The 19,767-nt window shown below is 38.6% G+C and overlaps 1 protein-coding gene and 1 pseudogene across 1 annotated transcript in view; one reads left to right on the forward strand and one right to left on the reverse strand.

Moving 5' to 3' along the window:
- Nucleotides 1-13,835, reverse strand: part of rxfp2b (relaxin family peptide receptor 2b) — a 36,069-nt gene extending 22,234 nt beyond the window's left edge. The window contains 6 exon segments of the mRNA XM_048161850.1: nucleotides 1,818-1,889; nucleotides 2,550-2,566; nucleotides 2,568-2,656; nucleotides 3,882-3,959; nucleotides 8,881-9,021; nucleotides 13,393-13,835. Coding sequence (XP_048017807.1) covers nucleotides 1,818-1,889; nucleotides 2,550-2,566; nucleotides 2,568-2,656; nucleotides 3,882-3,959; nucleotides 8,881-9,021; nucleotides 13,393-13,510 — 515 coding nt within the window. The 5' untranslated portion in view covers nucleotides 13,511-13,835.
- A 5,077-nt stretch (nucleotides 13,836-18,912) lies between these two features.
- Nucleotides 18,913-19,029, forward strand: LOC125249845 (annotated as a pseudogene).
- The last annotated feature ends 738 nt before the right edge of the window (nucleotides 19,030-19,767 follow it).

Consider the following 19,767-nt stretch of genomic DNA (forward strand, 5'->3'; position numbering starts at 1 on the left):
TGCTGGTGTTCTTTCCCCCCTAGAACTAGGCTGGAACCACCCCAGAGACTTCCATATGTTGGCTTGTCCATATGTGTAACCGCCACATTTCACCTTCCTACGGGCAGGATGTGGTCTCTGCAGCATTCCATTTTTTCCTTCAAGGGCACGCTTTCCCAGCGTTATCCAATAGTCACACTGAGTGAGTCTTGCGGAACAGCAGTGACTGCCCTTCTCTCCTTAGAGCCCTGACTTCCACTCCAACAGTTGGGGGCAGACCAAGATTCTCAAGCAGAGCACTGGAAGGGCCAGCGACAATGGAGTGTTTCTAGATATACCCAATTCGTCAGTCAGTTCTGACGTACATCGAAAATGACTAACTGAAAGGGAACGTCTCGGTTGCATATGTAACCCTCGTTCCTTGAAGGAGGGAAAGGAGATGTACGTCCTGTTTCCACAGTCGCTGTACCTCCGCTGTACGGCTGAGTCACTAGCTCGGCTCCTCAGCAGAAAAAGCAAATATGTGATGCACCTGCTGCTCATTATATACTCGCACTGCAGCGCAGAGCAGCTGATGCAATTATCGCTTGCCAATGTGCATGCGATAGTAGATTGGTCTCTCAAAGCGATCCCCAATTCGTCGGTCATCTCTCTTCCCTCCTTCAGGGAATGAGGGTTGTAACCGAGACATTTTTAACTCTGGTCAGGGAAAACTAAATTATTTTATATTATATTAAAAATATCAATTATGTTAAATAAAATTATATTAAATTACACTACCGGTAAACAATGTGGGGTTAGAAAGTCTTTTTTTCTTCTTTTTTAATTTTTTTAAAGACATTTATAACTTTCTTTCAGCAAGGATGCATTTACTTGATCAAAAGTAACAGCAGAGACTAAATGCTGCTCTTTTGAACATTTATTCATCAAAAGCTCCTGAAAGAAATTATCACAGTTTACATAAATATATTAAGCATCACAATTTAACATTGATAATCTGCATAAATCAGAACCACTGAAAATCCAGGTTTTCCATCAGGAATAAATAACATTTTAAAATATTTTAAATTGTTATAATACTTCACAATATTACTGTTTTTACTGTATTTTTGATCAGATAAATATGAGCAATCTTGTGAGCATTAGAGACTTTCAAAAAAAAAAAAAAAAAAAAAAAATCTTACAGACCCCAAACTTTAGAAATGTTTATTACCACTAAAGCATTTAAAACATGGCAAAATTACTGGACACATATCTTAATCATGATTCTTTAAAAAAAAAAAAAAAGTTTTATGAAAATTATTAGTAAAAATGACAAGTACTGTCTATTGGTGTAATGCTGATTTTGTAAATAAATAACTACAGTACTGAAAGTGCTTGTCGCCACTATCCTCACGCCTGTCCGTAATGGTGAGTACTACTAGAAAGCATTAATCATGAGACTGCAACACATAGAATCAAGGTTTAATGGCATCCTTTACAGAAACCTGCCAATACTGAGATTAACAACAGCAGCAAGCTCAATTTAAAGGAAGGTGACTATGGCTCATCATAAAAGCTTCAGTGTATTCAACAGAAAGCTGATCGTTAAACGTTAATCCAGTTCCAATGCAGGAACCAATTGTTTTTGTACCACATAAACATTGGCATTAGCTGTACAGTTTGACAGCTTATATAAGCTTCCATGTTAATTTGCGGCTTAGCAAAGCATCTCCTTAAAGTCAATGCATACCAAAGTTGTTCTTATGAAATCAATCACAATGCATGTGACAGAAATTATATAGAGGAGCTTATTTTGGATCAGAAGAAAGGATCAATAAATGCTTATTCATACTTACAGCCTCTGTAGTTTTATGTTTTTGATGAAAGCTTTATCAGGTAACATGCGAATCTCGTTACTCTTTAATGACCTGTCCAAAAGCAACACAAAAGCAACAGCTAATTAGACACTCAGTAGTCTTTCATTTGTGTATTGAGCTGAAGAAAATGAATAATAAAGAAAAACTCTCAAAAACTGAGATAAGATGGAAAGATGGTATTGGAATGTATTCATTTTTAGCCTATACTGATACTGTCTTTTGTGTTAAATTGTGTAATCCAATGAATTTTGCACACTAAATGTCTTTTCGCACTTCAAATTGTTGAGCTGTGTCATGTTTGTAGTGCCAATATCATTAAATGGACGAAAATAGCACGCAAACTGTGCTTATCTTGCTAATTATGCTGCCTTCACATGCTATCGGAATTATCGTAAATACGACTTTCCTAGTTGGAAATTGGGCATGAACACCCTCTCAAGTCGTATTCACCACTGGGAAACTCAGATATGATTTTGACCCGAGTTTCTGAGTTGGGCTTGCCATAAACTTTAAACGGTGGAGGGGAGAACAATTGCTCCTGTGACTTGCAACAAACTCGTAATCACACCTTCAGAAGGGGAAAGAAGGACATTTCTGATAGCACATGAAGGCACATTAAACATTCAACAATTAGACAACCAACATCCACCATAATCGTTTAAATTTATGAACCATGTTAACTACACAAATTTGCAATGGAAGGCTGCGTACAGGAAGGTAACATTCGCTTGACACCTGCGGAATGGATCTCAAGTTGACATGCACACAGTGGATCTCATTGTTAATGCACTGGCAACGATCTGGATACTGCTCCACTTCTGCAAGGCAGGACAGGAAAGAGAGACATATACACACAAACATGCACACATCAAATTCTACAGTTTTGGCAATATGGAAGTTCTGTGAAGAGTAAAAACCAAAATATAGTTAAAAATGAACACTGATTTACATTGTTGAAAATATATTAAAATAAATGTTAAATAAAGCTTAGATTTTAAATATATTTCAAAGATTAAGTAAGAGTTGATCTTATCCACCTTTTTCCTATGCCCCATGATGCTTTGTGCGAATTATGGGAGTAACTTCTATTAAACTGTAAACAATTTGAAAGCAATATAAGCATTTTCAAAAACTGGGAATAATGAGATGACATTATTCTACTCACCCTTCAACCATCAAACATTAAGTCAGTGTAAAAGCGTTAACAAATTACTACAAGACAATTAATAACTCTAAAAGCTTGATTATTTCCACAGCAATATGGAAATGTTAAATATCAATATATGTCTATATTATGCAACATACGTTGCCTAATCAAAAATGTTCAGAAACTGGAACATAGAGTGATAATATTTCAAAGTGCTTCTGTCATTTTGACAGATAATAAAATAAATAAATAAATACTGTATTTACCTGCTTTAGAAGCATTACTGTAAACACTGCTAATAGGAATAAGAAGTGAAAAGGGGAGACATTTACATTTTAAAGCATCTGTGTGAAAACAAACCTAAAAAGAGACATGAGGATTTGGGGAGAAAAATGAAAGATTCCGTCTGCATTCCAGTGAATTATTCATGGTACTGTATATATCATAAATTAAATCGGGAGAGCAGACCTTTTTTTACTGTTACAGTGGAATTCAAAGGAGGGAAAAAATTAAGCGACTGAAAAATTGTTATACCATATCACACATTAAAGCACCAAGTGTTACGTTACACTCCGGATGTCAGAACATGAAGAAAATTTTACAGCTCATTCAGTCAAACTGACAGATAAGGATTATTTGTAGCACAACCTTATGATTTGAAATGATTTGCTTCAGTCTTTTTTGAGTGGAATTTCCTAAACCGAAGTGCCTCCCATAATCTAAAACTTAGGCTTATTAGGAAAAAGGTGTAAAATGAACTTCTATTGAAAGTGACATTAAAAATTGCACTATATATTTGGCATAGGCCTTGTTTAGGCACAGTCTGTACTAATACAAGCAGTACTGTCTAGACAGCAAACACAAGAGGTTAATGACGGAATTAGGTGTATCTTTACGGCAATCTGTAGAAAGTTCTTGAGGATAAACCCTTTTAAATGTCTGGTCGAAGAGGTCTGCCCAGCCACTGTTATCCCCTTCAGAGAGATGGACAACGATGAGGTAGAGGTCAACATGAGACAAACACACACAAACATTCACACAAAACACATACAGACAGGAATAAGTTAACAATTGATAAAACAATGAAATGATATTGTAACAATGTTAAAAAAAAAAAAAAAAAAATATATATATATATATATATATATATATATATATATATATATATATATATATATATATATATATATCTGTCTATAGGGGACATTATAGGGGGCTAGTCACTCTTTTTACAATTTTATTTAGGGCCGGTTTATCTTAGGAAAAGACATGCAAAAACATGCTAGTGATCATTTCCAGCATTATGACTTTTGTCCCACTACTGGGGCATGTTGTCACATTACATAGGGTAAAGGCCCTTTCACACTGAATGTGAAATTCGGCAAAAATTTTCGCCGCGATGACGCTCATGATTCTGAATCGAAACAATAGATCCTTTCACACTGGGTGCGAACATTCACGTTTTTTTTTTTTTTTCTCGACATGTGTATTGATTTTCCCCCATCACTACGTGATGAAACTGGCTGTCCAATTAGATTTGAGCTTTAGATCACACGCCCGGAGCAGCGGCTGTTGCACAGAAGGGTGAGAGTGGTGGCGCTGTTTCGAAAACACCTAAGAAAAGAGTATCCAAGAGGAGATTATTATTGGTATCTGAGAAACAGATTTTTTCACACATGTTCTTTATACAGAATAGGCTTATCATTTCATTTTCCACTGAATTATGTGATCACAGGTCCGTTTTCTTCCATGTGCGTGAGTGTTATGATTATGAGAGCACGTTTTGGATCGGTCAATCATGTAATCATATCTCCTGCTCTTCTGTAGGCCTATATAAAAAATGAGAGAAACATTTTTCTACAGATGAAATATGAAGGCAAATAGATATAATTATGATGATATGTTTTCTGTGTGTTTTTATGCAGCTCATGGTATTTTTATAACAATCCCAGATAGCATGTAGTGATCGGCCCGAGCTTGGCTGCCCCGCTGCACCTGCGGCTCAGATATGCCATCGGCGTGTGTTAACCAGGCCGATTGTGGCCCGCAGCTTGCTCTGACACATGTATATTTGTTACGACTTTAAAGGTGCCCAAGAATGCTTTTTCACAAGATGTAATATAAGTCTAAGGTGTCTCCTTAATGTGTCTGTGAAGTTTCAGCTCAAAATACCCCATAGATTTTTTTTAAATTAAATTTTTTTAACTGCCTATTTTGGGGCATCATTAACTATGCACTGATTTACACTCGGCGCCGCCCCCTTAAATCACGTGCTCCCTGCCACACGAGCTGTCGACTATATTACAGCGCATTTACAAAGTTCACACAGCTAATATAACCCTCAAATGGATCTTTACAAGATGTTCGTCATTCATGCTGTATGCATGCTTCGAATTATGTGAGTAAAGTATTTATTTGGATGTTAAAGTTTTATTCTGAGTGAATTTGAGGCTGTCCTCCGTGGCTAACGGCTAATGCTACACTGTTGGAGAGATTTATAAAGAATGAAGTTGTGTTTATGCATTATACAGACTGCAAGTGTTTAATAATGAAAATAACGACGGCTCTTGTCTCCGTGAATACAGTAAGAAACGATGGTAACTTTAACCTCATTTAACAGTACATTAGCAACATGCTAACGAAACATTTAGAAAGACAATTTACAAATATCAGTAAAAATATCATGATATCTTGGATTATGTCAGTTATTATTGCTCCATCTGCCATTTTTCGCTGTTGTTCTTGCTTACCTAGTCTGATGATTCGGCTGTGCAGCTCCAGACGTTAATGCCTGCCCTTGTCTAATGCCTTTCATAATGTTGGGAACATGGGCTGGCATTATGCAAATATTGGGGCGTACACCCCGACTGTTACGTAACAGTCGGTGTTATGTTGAGATTCGCCTGTTCTTCGGAGGTCTTTTAAACAAATGAGATTTATATAAGAAGGAGGAAACAATGGAGTTTGAGACTCACTGTATGTCTTTTCCATGTACTGAACTCTTGTTATTTAACTATGCCAAGGTAAATTCAATTTTTGAATCTAGGGCACCTTTAAAGCACTGGATCGATTCCTGTTCGCCGTAACTGGCCCAACTTTGGCTGTAGAAATCTGGGCTACTTCTGGCAATGACTAGGCTTATGTTCACTCACAGATGGTTACATAAGTAATAATTAACATAAAATGGTTTTAAAATTGACTTTGTTTCCTGGTTTTCCTTCGTTTCATCTGATACAAATTAACTAACGTTACACGTTTAATGTAGCGAATTTGTCAAAAACAACATATTTGTGGTAAAACCTAATATAATAAAAGTGCCATTCATTTTTTTATATGATTAAAGTTTCATGTATTTTAAACACACTTCACTGTGCTCTCAGGTGATTCATTCATCTTCATGCGCACTGCGGTGGGAGGGGTCTCGTACCTGTGGTCGCAGGTAAAAAAAACAAAAAAAACAAGCAACCTTATTTTTCCATCATGTAATCCAGTTGACACTCCTCAAACTTTGCAGTATGTAAGTGGCCGAAAGTCCTCTTAGCAGCATGAAAAACAAAACTTTTATTTTTAATGTCAATGTGTTATAAACAGAAAGCAAGCAGAGAGCATTCCCATTACAGATCTGTCTACACATCATTGAGCTCAAGGAGAATATCTCATTTATCATGTTTACAACGTTGGTTATAATTAGAGAATTCAACAAATATTGTCTTATTGTCTTAAAATGCAGACCTCCTGGCCTCTGAACTTGAGTACCCCTGCTGTATAGCCTATTAAGCAGCGGACAATGTTAAAGCCATGTAGAGTACTTCAAGAATGATGTGTTTTTGTAGGCAAAACTGGGAAGCGAGTTAGCATTTTAGGACTTCTGGTTCCATCGCGCCGAAGTCAATGGGTTTTTTGAATTGGTTTTTGCTAAATCGCCTGAAATAAGGTCTCTATTTTCACGTTTTGATCCATGACATAAAACACACTAATTATAACCCGCTTGTGATTTTTTTTAAACCTTTATTGTGTCTTAAAAACGGCGGTTGCTAACAAGTTGCTAAAAGGGACTACTTCCTTTGGCGGGGACTTTAGACGTCATCATGACAAACAGGACATTTGGACAGCATTTCTCATGAAAAGGTGGATAAGTATTCATACACAGCGCAGATCATAATCAGCGAGCATGTTTTTAAAGTTGTTCATTAAATAAAGTTTGAGGAAGCTTGGTGGTGGTGACGTTGATCCGCGAACATGGTGTGCTGTAGCCCGTTTATAGCCTACTGTTAGCTTTTTATATCTGACGACTTTATTTAGGCTTCAAAATGTATAAATGTTGTGTTAACTTGTAAAGATTATCTCGATAGACAAAACGTGTAAGTGTCATAACCCTTTGTTAAACACAGAGCTTATTTTTTGCGATTTTCCAAAGGTCTGTGAGAAAAATGCTTAGGCTTTTAATAGAGGGAACCCGTGCGCCGCTAACTTACGGGTTGGCCTACAAAAACACGTCATCTCTGAGGTACTTTATAGGAGACACATGCATGAGGACAGATTAATTGTTGGTTGGTGCCACCTAGTGTGCAGGCGTGAATTAGCAGAAGATGATCAGTTGTTTCGCGTTCAGTTTGAAAGGGCCTTTTGTTGCCACAATGAAATCTGCCATTAAACAGAAATTAAACTGTAATTTCATTGTCATTAAGTTGTAAAAATTTGTATGATTTTTTAAAACTTCTGTGACGTATTTTCCCGAACCTGACATATGAAATTGAAAACATTATAGTTACTGAGATATAGCCATTGTTATATCCCTGTGTGATAACTAGCCCCGGTCTATATACAGATGAGCCAAAACATTATGACCGCCTGCCTAATATGCTGTTGGTCCTCCACATGCTGCCAATACAGCACCGACCCACTGAGGCATGGACTCTACTAGACCCCTGAAGGTGTCCTGTGGTATCATTAGCAGCAGATCCAAGTCCTGTTGTGAGGTGGAGCCACCATTGATTGGAATTGTTGGTCCAGCACATTCCATAGAGGCTCAATCAGAATGAAATCTGGGAAATTTAGAGGCCAGGGCAACACCTTGAATTCGTCATGGTCCTCAAACCATTCCTGAACAATGTGTGCAGTTTGGCAGGGTGCATTATCCTGCTGAAAAAGGCCACTTCCTCCAGGGAACACCATTGTTATGAAGGGGTGTACCTAGTTTACAACACTGTTTTAGGCAGGTGGCACGTGTCAAATTTACATTCACATGAATGGCCAGATTCAGGGTTTTCCAGCAGAACATTGCCCAGAGCATCATACTCCCTACAAAAGAAAACAGGACCTTCTTCCACTGCTCCAAGGTCTGGTTCTGACACTTGCGTGTCCTTTGTAGGTGCTTTCGATGGTGGACAGGGGTCATCAGGCACTCTGACTGGTCTGCGGCTACACAGCTCCATACACAGCAGAGTGTGATACATTGTGTGTTGTGACACATTCCTCCCATTTTGTGTGACTTGAGCCAAAGTAGAACTTCTGTTGGTTTGGGCCAGATGGAATAGCCTTCGTTGCCATCGATGAGCCTTGGGCGCCCAACACCATGTCGCCGTTTGTCCCTCCTCAGACCAAATTCTCACCACTACTGACCTGGAGCAGCCCACAAACCTTGCTGTTTCAGAGATACTCTGGCCCAGTCACCTTGCCATACCAATTTGGCCCTTGTCAAAGTCACTCAGGTCTTTATTACTGCCCATTTCTCCTGCATTCAATGCGTTGATCAATGAGAACTGATGGTTTGCTTACCATCATTCACTTAACCTGTGACTGGTCATAATGTTTTGGCTCATCAGTGTATATATATATAATCTAATATATAGATAGGCTATATGTGAGATGTCTGTATTTGCAAAAAGCTCTTACCACAATTGTCCTCATCAGCTCCATTGGGACAGTCGTTTTGGCCGTTGCAGTGCAGAACCTGTGGCAGGCAGATGCTCATATTGCCACATGGAAAGTGACCCAGCGGACAGTCTTCTGAAGGCCTGCGCTCCAGCCCTGCTGCTGGGACAATATAAAAGTGCACACTTAAGAAATCACTTCAAACACTTCAGATTCTTATGCTTGCTTATGAATCTTCTGCTTTCAAACGCAATTTAATAATGTCCTTTTGATGTAAAGACCCAGTCGGGTGGTATAAATGCAGTTATAGTATTGTCTATCCTGTTTTTCATTCAAGACCTTTGGCATAAGTTTGCATGTGATTATTACATCCAACTTTACATAAGTTAATATGGAACAATAAGATATTATAGTTTATGGAGGATACTGGGGCTTTTAAGACTTTAGTAAAAACATGAATGATAAGCACTCTGTAACAGTTATGAGTTGCCCTATTAAATGACGAAGCCTTTGTTTAAACAGACAATAGGGCTTTTCACACTTGAAATAGATAACTCTGGGCCATTCTAAACCCTGGGTAAATGGAATCCTTGGTTATCTTGCTTCATGGTTCACACTGCTCATAATTTACCCAGGGTTAACAATTAATCCTGGGTATTCTTAAAATGACGTTTCACAATGTACATTCCTAAACCCTGGGTTAACGCTCTTATTTGCATATTTGCGGTGTCAGTGACATTGATTGGATAAATGCAGCACATGACCTGTTTACATAGCTTTAGGACTGTGCATCAATGTATGCAGACTAGGGGTGTAACGATTCACTCGTTTTCTCGATGCATCGATTACAAATCCTGACGATGCATATGCATCGATTTTGAAACATGTTTTTTGAATCGTGAATCGCTAATTTCGGCCGATAATCGATGTAAAATGTTATGAATCGGATTAATCGCGATTCTATAGCGATTCAGGGCTTTAAAATATATAAACATTAAATTACTACATGCCCGAATTGATGGAGACGTTGTGCGCCGTAATTCGCGCCCTCACAGCTCTCATTCACAGATACGTGCGGCTACACTCTTTACCGCCTTTCACTGGAATGCGCTCGCGCTCCTTCCGTTCCTCTCATTGACATATTTTTGAGAAGCCTGCATTTGAGCTCTCCTCAGGACTGCCACTGTTGTTAACATGAGCAGATGACAGCTCTCTACTATAATAGCAATAGTCCTGAGTCAAACTGCTCAAGCCATTGATAAAGCTGCCAAGTCATTGCGTGGCCACTACTGTTGAAATAAAACGCTTTTATTGCGTGGAAACGTCGCCGTTATTTTCTACACGATAAAATACTGAAGTTTTACGGAAATGGGTCATAGTATATACCATTGACATTACCTGAGCAGTTGAAGCAAATCCCCGCTTATTCAAGGGCGCGCATTTATTGCATGGACGGACCAAACACATAATGTAAGTGTCTAAATGCATACGCACAGTTCCAGTGAATGATAAATGAAATTATGAACCTAATGTCGTTAGACTGAATGCACGAAGGAAACTGCTGAAGTAACTACAACATTAACAACACTGAAATAAGAGCGCACGGTTTATCTATCAGTCAAACGCCCATTAAAGTTGCGTTCGTTACTATGGCAACAGTAAACAACCAGCGCGTTTTCTTTCAGAATCATCATAAGGGAAATGCTCCGTATAAAGAGAACAAAGAGGGCTTTTCTTACTATTCCGTGAAGAAAAGTTAGTTTAGGATTAGTTGGAAAAGTGCATGATATTCTTAGGTAGTCTCTCCATGTAAGCATTACAGTAGTATGTTTAATGTACCTGGAACACTTTAATAAGGTTGTGTAGCCATTTACACTATCTTAACACTATTGTTAACATGAACTAGGCCTAACAATACTTTTAAAGCCTTTTAAAATTTTGGCTTATGTAAATTTCCACAAATGCCATTTTTATAGGCTATTAAAATAAAGTTATGTAGCATCATTAAGAACTAACATGAACTAACATTAATAATGGACAAAAGGTTTTTTTTGTTTTGTTTTGTTTTGTTTTTTTACCCCCACTGTCTAACCGCCTGAAGGTTGCTGTGTAATTCTCACCCTGACTAAGACACACTGGGAGAAGCATTTCAATAACCCTATGAATGCATTATTAAAATGGAGAATCGCATCGAATTTTAATGTGAATCGTCTCGAATCGAATCATTCTGAATTTGCAAAAATCGTTCTTGAATCGAATCGAACACATGAATCGTGAATCGAATCGATTCACTGTATACCCAAAGATTCACAGCCCTAATGCAGACTATACTATTGAGTTTATACTGAATGGACATTTCGGACTATAAATGTAAAAATGAAACGGTCTCTTCTACACTCCAATTTTTGCCTTTTCTGTCAGCATTTGACATTTTTCCTCTCAAATGCTGAATTTACTGTACAATGCGGTGTTTCCGTGTTAACCCGGCATTGCGGTGCCAAGTTTCTACAGTGTGAAATGATGCAGTGTTAGAATGTTACAGCTAGACACTTAGCAACAAACAACCAATCGCATGCCTCAAATTCATGTGCTTTGGACAGTCACTAAAGCTTGCATTATAGTAAATTCAGCGTTTGAGAGGAAAAATGTCAAATGCTGAGAGAAAACACAACAATTTGAGTGTAGAAGAAAGGAATGTACATTGTGAAACGTCATCTTACAAATACCCAGGATTAATTGTTAACCTGGGATAAATTATGAGCAGTGTGAAACGTGAAACAAGATAACCCAGGATTCCAATTACCTAGGGTTTAGAATAAGGGTTAACTATTTAAAGCTGCTTAAATGCTTTCCAAATGCCTTCCAAATTTCCAAAAGGGACAAACTGTGCAGACTGCCAAAAATTTTATATTTTCTTCAAGTGTTAGATAATAGACTCATACTCCTCTGTATGGTGGCACATGCTTCAGAGACAAGAAAATTAGGCTGGAATATTCATATGTGCGCAAATCTGTAATGCAAATCTACTTTTGAATGTGGTACAGCACTGAGGTGCATATTTGGGAGAGAGGTGAAGAGAGAGATATCAAACCACAAACGGATCCATTATCTTATAGATTTCTTAAACATATAATACTTAATCATGACTTTTAAAGGCAAAAGTAAATTTTAGAGAATTTAAGGAATTTAGTCAGGAATTTTCTTTGACCTCTGTAAAGTGTCTTGTAACTCTCTGTTCAGTACATGTCTTGGAATGTCTTCAATAAGAACTCAACATTCGAGTTTTAGACAAGACTTTATGCCATCTGTGAAATCACAGGAAACAGCTTGTGGTCTATTCATGGATCTTGTACTATAATGCCTAATGCCAGCTTGACGTTTCAGATCTTCAAGAAGAAGGAGCTGGACAAATTTTTTTTTGAACAATTCTTAAAATAACCACTTTTTTACTAATAGAGTAAAGAACATTTTAATGATCTAAAGAACCTTTGTCCACTATAAAGAACTGCCTGTTCCTCAAGAGCAAAATGGGAACACTGGCCTAATTTATAGCAATATTGCCAAGAATAGTGTTAAAAAGTATTTATACAATAAATCTAAACACACTATGGACTGTGAAACTGTATTTCATAGTGACTGATAAAGACTGGCATATTCACAGAAATGTAATTTTATTCAAATTAATTTGGTATTTATAATCTTATTCGCTGGCTTTTTCATGCAATTAAGTCACAACATAAGCCCTTGACGTGTCTATTGTGATGCAGAATTTGACATGCTTGTTCTTTAAGCACCAGAACCACTGGTTACAGCAGCAATACTCTAAATAGTGCTAAAGAATATTTAATATTACATTTAATTTACATTTAATTTCATATTACTGATAAGATCAAGATCTCTCTCAAGCTTCATCATCCCTTAAAACTAAAATGTAGTACATAACCTTATCAAATCTCTCAAATCCCAACAGCAGATGGATTTTGGATTTCAGTGTTTTTGGTACAACACAATTTGGTACAGTGTGGTACCGCACAATTTACAACTTTCCTTATATTGAAGGAACATTTACACTGTAAAAATGTCCAATGATTATGTTACATATTTGTTTCCAGCCATTTAAGTTTCAAGCTGAATGTATTCACTTTATGTAATGATATATAAAGTGGTTGGAAAAAGTACAATGAACTTATTGCAAGTAACACCACTTACAAATAGCATTTGTAATTTAAAAAGGTAATGCTTTATGTAAAGGTCGTGTTTTATATAAAATTTGGTTCAAGGGATCAAGAATAGTCAGTGGCTAAGATATTTATGATCCAAATATATGGAATGTAGCCTGTGTTTAATATGAATAATAGTCTATATATATAATATGATGTTGAGGTCATTAAAATCTATTCATATAAGCACAGCACACATTAAATTTACAGTGAAACATGCATTTATGAAACTAAGTCTACACCAGCAAATAACTTAAAAAAATAAAAATAAATATAGGATAACCCAGCTTAATTATCATTTATAATTTCTTACCTTTGATTGTTGTTATCGATATAGTGAACAATATCCATATCAAATATAAATCCAATGTAAAAACGCTCAGAGCAGCAGACTGAACCGATCTCATTGTGGCGTCGTGCCAGTCGAACATGCCCACTTGTGTCCAATTACAATTGATCCTAACACTGAGCTAGGGGAAAAACAAAAAACGATATCTGTCTAGACAGCTACCTTCAAATAAGCGCTGTCACTGTGTTAATAGTAAGAAGAAGAAGAAGAAGAAAAGAGCGCAACCATGTCTCACGCGCAATTCAAAAGCGTCTCTCACCATATAGTGAGTTTACGGCAATACAGGTGGAAACCTGTAACATTTTACAGCTAGAGCAAAAGTTTGTCCAGCCGGCGAGAGAGAGAGAGAGAGAGAGAGAGAGAGAGAGATCTGCTGTGCGTCAGCCTCGTCTTGTGGTTGCTATGAAACCCGTGTGGCCGGTTGGGTGACCTGCAATTTTTTTTTCTTTAAGTCTGGTCATAACTTTTAATAACATTTACATAAAAAAGTAGATTGGTCTCATTTGAAACTGAAAGCTAAGATTACCCCTTGGTTAATTGATAGTTGGTCAGTTCTTACACCTTCACATGCAGATTATTAACAATATTATTAACTACTGTTGAATAAATAAACCAATTTACTGTTATCATTAGAGTCATATCTAAGATCTATCTATACCATATTCAAAATTATTATGCAAGTGATAATATATCAATCTCAGACAGGTTTGTTAAGTAGTTTGCCATGTCTTCTTGGGTAAATGGAAAACCTATTTAAAGAGGTTTTTCCACATTATTAAGCAAATCAGTTCTCATGCAATATGGGAGCAGGCCCGGCTCCACGGGGGGCCAGGGTGGGCCTGGCCCACCCAATCAGAGGCTTGGCCCACCCTGGCCCCACACCACATAACAGCCAATCACAAAATTAGTGTGATATTCAATTCAGCTCCAGACCAAGCGGCAACCTCCCCCTTAGTAGTGCTGCTAAAATATATATTTTTTCTAAATATGTCTCTAAAATATGTTAAACCGTTCAATACCGCTTCTCTACAGTATCCATATGACAGCGAGTTCACGCACATCGCAGCCTCCTGTCACTCACTCAGAGCAGCGGCAGGCCTCGAGACTCTCGTTCGGTCCGGTTGAAGCGTTTTTGTTATGATAACAACTGATACGACAACTTTAGCATTCATTCATTCATTCATTCATTCATTCATTCAGTGTTTCCCATTAATGACCCTGTGCGCCGCCACCGTTTCATAATGAACCGAAAATTTAAAACATAAATGGTCTCTACATTGTATTTTGCCAATTAACTAAAATCGAAACCGTAATGGCTTTGTGCCTTAATAAAGCACCAAAATATATACAGTGATTAAGTATATACTATTTAGTCTGTTTGTGCTGCGTGTTTTAAAGAGAAGTGCGCACTTTGCTCACACGATCAACTGGCGATTTGGTGATCAAAATTAAAGCTCAAGGATTAGAAATTGGCTACAAACTAGTATTTTAATTTTTAGTATTTTATATATATTAGATTGCATTTGTTACAATAGCCTATATGGATATTACTGTCATGTATGTATTATTATTTTATTGTTATAATTGTTTGGCATCCTAAAACACCTAAAACGATGTAGACTTTATATCACAACTAAAAATATATTTGAACCCTCTTTAATGTCCAGGTACAAGTCAATGTTGTTTCTTTGGTCAATTTGCACACTGTACATGAGTTGAAGCTCTTAATTTTGAGCTTCCAAAGTGCACCAGATTGATGCATTTAACCTTAAAATGTACAAAAGTTTCTTACGGGGGTGCATGCCCCGGACCCCCTAGAGGAGGTATTGGACAAAAGTTCTAATTTCGAACAGTATAAACAGCTCGTGCAAAAAAAATTAAATAATAAATGTTGCAAATATTATTTGTGTTATCTCACATTATATTTTGTAATGTGATTTTTCAAAATAGTATAATAGTTTATAACAATAACAAACAACCCTAACAATTGCCTTATCTATATCAATAGACATGTGAGATTAAAGCATTAAAGCCCCCCACCAATCCGACCGGCCCACCTGGAATATAATTTGGCCCACCTTTCATCTCATATCTGGAGCCGGGCCTGATGGGGAGGAAGAAAGATTTTTCTGAAGATGAAAAGCATGAAATGGGGCAATGTCTTGTAAAAGGCATAAAAACAACTAATATTATTGAATTATCAAAAGATTTGTGAGTGATTTAGAGCACATAAGAACCCGGTCAGATGAAGGATTATTAAGTAGTTAGTTCACCCCAAAATTAAAATAATGTCATTTATTACTCATACCCTCATATCGTTCTACACCTGTAAAACCTTCGTTCATCTTCGGAACACAAATTAAGATCACTAGATATTGTTGAAAAGTCTTTTTTTTTTTTTTTTTTTGGTGGACAAAAAGTATTCTTGTTGCTTTATAATATTAAGATAGAACCACTGAACTCACATGAACTGTTTCAAATCTGATTTTAGTATCTTTATGAACCTTGAGAGTTTCAATGGCTTTACTCTCTACAGAGACCTAACTGAGCTATCAGATTTCATCAACAATATCTTAATTTGTGTTCCAAAGATGAACGAAGGGCTTACAGGTGTAGAACGACATGAGGGTGAGTAATAAATGACATTATTTTAATTTTTGTGTGAACTAACCCTTTAAGAGAAGTTTCTGTCAAACAAATTAATTGTAAAGGGCAGCTATAAAAAGCCACTGTTGAGCAGCAAACAGGTATCTGAAGCTATGGAGTCTCTGGAGTCTCAGGTTACGACTGTAACCTTGATTCCCTGACAAGGGGGAATGAGATGTGGGGTCTAGAGATGATGCTATGGGGAACGCCTCAGCATGACCAGTGTGTGAACATGTTGGCAGACGGCAGTCTATGACATCATGAACTGAGTGCCCGTGAGTAAGAGACATGTCATCAACACTTTTATCTGAAGGAGACATGCAGGCAAACCCGATGCATGGCAACGAGACACCGCGTCTTGTTCCCCATCTCTGGGAACCAAGATTACAGCTGTAACCTGAGACATTCCCTTTCAAAGTGGAACTCTGATGCAGCATCTGTAGATGACGCTATGGGGAACAAAAACCAAATCTGCTATGCTAAGGGAGTGCCTGCCTCGCTAGGCTAACTATACAACCATAGTGGCCATGAATAACTTGAATCAAGAAATAAATGTAAGAGTCAAGACATGTCAGCCTGGCACAAAATACGAGCCATAGACTGCTTTAGTGGAGCTTTCTTTTTGAAAGACCTTTTTTCCTCCCTCCCTTGTAGGACAGGTAAAGATACCCAAGTGCCCTAAGAGCAACGCACAACATTAGCTATGTCCAAAACTTGGCGCAGCCTTTCATGGAGAAGCTATTCAAAAGGAGCCTTAGGCTATGTTCACACTTGCTGTCTTTTTTTGAAGCTGCTAGCATCTGTTTTACCTTATAATCCGGAGTAAACTGTGTTTTCAAAAAAGTCCTAAGCGCTTTTTTAAACGCCACCACCAGTAGATGGACTTATTGTAACTTATAAAGAGGCTGTGTGGACACAGATTGGACGGATCCTTAGTTGTTCAGGTAAGTGTATCATCTACTACTTGTCATACGTAAAACTATCACCTGCTCAGTTATCAATGCTGCAACCAGCTGATTAGGCAACGCTTGCCATTATACACTAGCTGTTGTTTTAGCAACAAAAGAGGCATCGACTGCTATTTGGAACCAAATGCAGTCAGCTTTCTTTTTTTTTTTTTTTTTTTTAACTAAAAAAGCACCCTTGACAACTTTTTCTTGTCTAAAAAGTTGTTAGACTTCAACTTTTGATCTACCACTACTTCTCAGGGGAATAAATTAGCTCTCGTTTTTAATCACAAAAAGCCTAAAAAAAAAAAAAGGCTTCCTTGCCATTTCAACTCAACTCCCTATAAGGACTAGGGGAACTTAAACCCTATATAAGGACTTTGGGTTGTTCATTGAGGTTAGCACTCTTGGGATGGTTCTCCCAGGAGCAGCTCTTGGCCAGAATGTGACATCTCTCTGATTTTCTTTATTTATATACGTTTCTTATATCATGTAGCTTTAAGATTTTGTCATGTTTTTTTTTTTTTTTTTTGACGGAACCGAAGATACACAGTCCCATTACCTTGCTCTACCTTAAGGTAACACCAGAGCATAAGAGGGAGCATATCTTAAGGATGCTACAACGTTAATAATAGTTTGGAACTATTAATGTTGCCACTCTTCCAATCCTTACTCCTACTTAGGGAAGGAGGAACATGAGACCAATGCATCATATTTTTCCAAACTGATCTTAATGTCTAGGCTCTGACCCCAAAGAGTTTGCAGAGAAGCAGTGCTCTGCTTAATGACCACAAACTGGGGGAGAGAGACTCAAAACCTGCCTCAGGAAAAGGCACTCTACTTAAAGAGCATAAACTGTGTGCCCACAGCACCTACTGTAACACTCCAGCTACCCCATAAGGGAGCCACGAGGGAGCTAGATTCTGCCCCAATATCTAAGAAAGAACAGTTCGACCCCGTTCTGAGTTAAGGCGATCGACTAGCCCACTCAAAAACCCTGCTACCACTACAATGAGGGGAAGACTGCATCTCTACTTCCCATAGAGGAAAATGCAATCAAGTCGAAGGACATCTTAAGTCACTAAATACCCATGCTTAACCCCACAGGAACTAGCAAGGCTTACTTCATTCCAACATTGAAGGAAGCATGCAATTGCTAGTCTTCTGATCAGCAAGACAGACTGCAACCTTCTCCCTTGCCTGGGAAACCCAAACTCCTAGCCCATAAAAATGGATGAAAATTAGGTCATACCCATGCATTCTGGCTACCACTCACCATACTAAACCAGTAGGTGATGAAGGATACCGGATTAACATCAGATTGCCTCTTTCAGAAACAATCAACACATTAAGCAGTTACCTTCAGTAAAGCTAACTCCTATGACTGTCTGTGGACTGATGAGATCATGAGTCAGTAATGATAAGATACTTCATCATTAGTCCATGACTGAGCCAGGTGTCAACATTCATAGGACCTCACATACCCCAAAGAAATCCTCCTCAGAGGAGTCGTGAGTGGGGAAAGGAAGCAGAATTACTGGTCAGCTGCCCATTCAGAGCACTTTCTAGTAATTAACTCCCTGAGGTCCTGCCACCTCTTCTTGGCAGCGTGGCACTTCTGACCCCTACTCCTGTTCATGTCTCCAGGAATCCCCTATGGATGAACCAGAAGGCTTAGAGGCAGAGGGTCTAGACTCAGCTTTCCAGTTGATAAATCTCTTGAAGGTGGTGGACTGCATCTTGACCTCCTTGAATCTCTCGACCACTGTCTCAACGGAGGTACCAAAGAGACCTGAAGATAAGACTGGGGGTGTCCAGGAGAAAAGATTTATCTTTCTCTTTAATCCCAGAGAGGTTTAACCACAGGTGCCTCCCCGTTACCACCAAGGTAGCCAGCAGCCATATCACCCTGTAGCCCAAGACTGGTTGCCCACTGAAGCTAAGCAGGGCTGAGCCTGGTTAGTACCTGGATGGGAGACCTCCTGGGAAAACTAGGTTGCTGCTGGAAGAGGTGTTAGTGAGGCCAGCAGGGGGTGCTCACCCTGTAGTCTGTGTGGGTCCTAATGCCCCAGTATAGTGATGGGGACACTATACTGTCAAAAAGCACCGTCCTTCGGATGAGACATTAAACCGAGGTCCTGACTCTCTGTGGTCATTAAAAATCCCAGGATGTCCTTCGAAAAGAGTAGGGGTGTAACCCCCGACATCCTGGCCAAACTTGCCCATTGGCCTCTGTCCATCATGGCCTCCTAATCATCCCCATACAGTGATTGGCTTCATCACTCTGTCTCCTCTCCACCAATAAGCTGGTGTGTGGTGGGCGTTCTGGCGCAATATGGCTGCCGTCGCATCATCCAGGTGGATGCTGCACATTGGTGGTGGTTGAGGAGATTCCCCCTTCAATTTGTAAAGCGCTTTGAGTGCCCAGAAAAGTGCTATATAAATGTAAGGAATTAAGGCAACCATATAACGGCCAATGGCCATGGGAGTCTGTTTGGTGGCTCAGAGAGCCTGATTAGCGGTCTGACGCAGTTCTTCCACCACCTCAGGTAACAATCTTTGTCCTTGATCCAAGTCCTTAAGCAACCTGGTATGCCTGCAACATTGCCATGGTGTTGTTGGCGATTGTAACTTCACTCTTGAAAGAGAGACAAAAGTGATCAGAGCTTCCTTACAGTGAACTTTTCACAGTGGGTACATCTGGCTCCCTCGAGAGCTGCATGTGCATGCTCCGGGCCGTCGGCCA

The sequence above is a fragment of the Megalobrama amblycephala genome, linkage group LG16 (genome assembly GCF_018812025.1).
Source record: "Megalobrama amblycephala isolate DHTTF-2021 linkage group LG16, ASM1881202v1, whole genome shotgun sequence".
NCBI lineage: Eukaryota > Metazoa > Chordata > Actinopteri > Cypriniformes > Xenocyprididae > Megalobrama > Megalobrama amblycephala.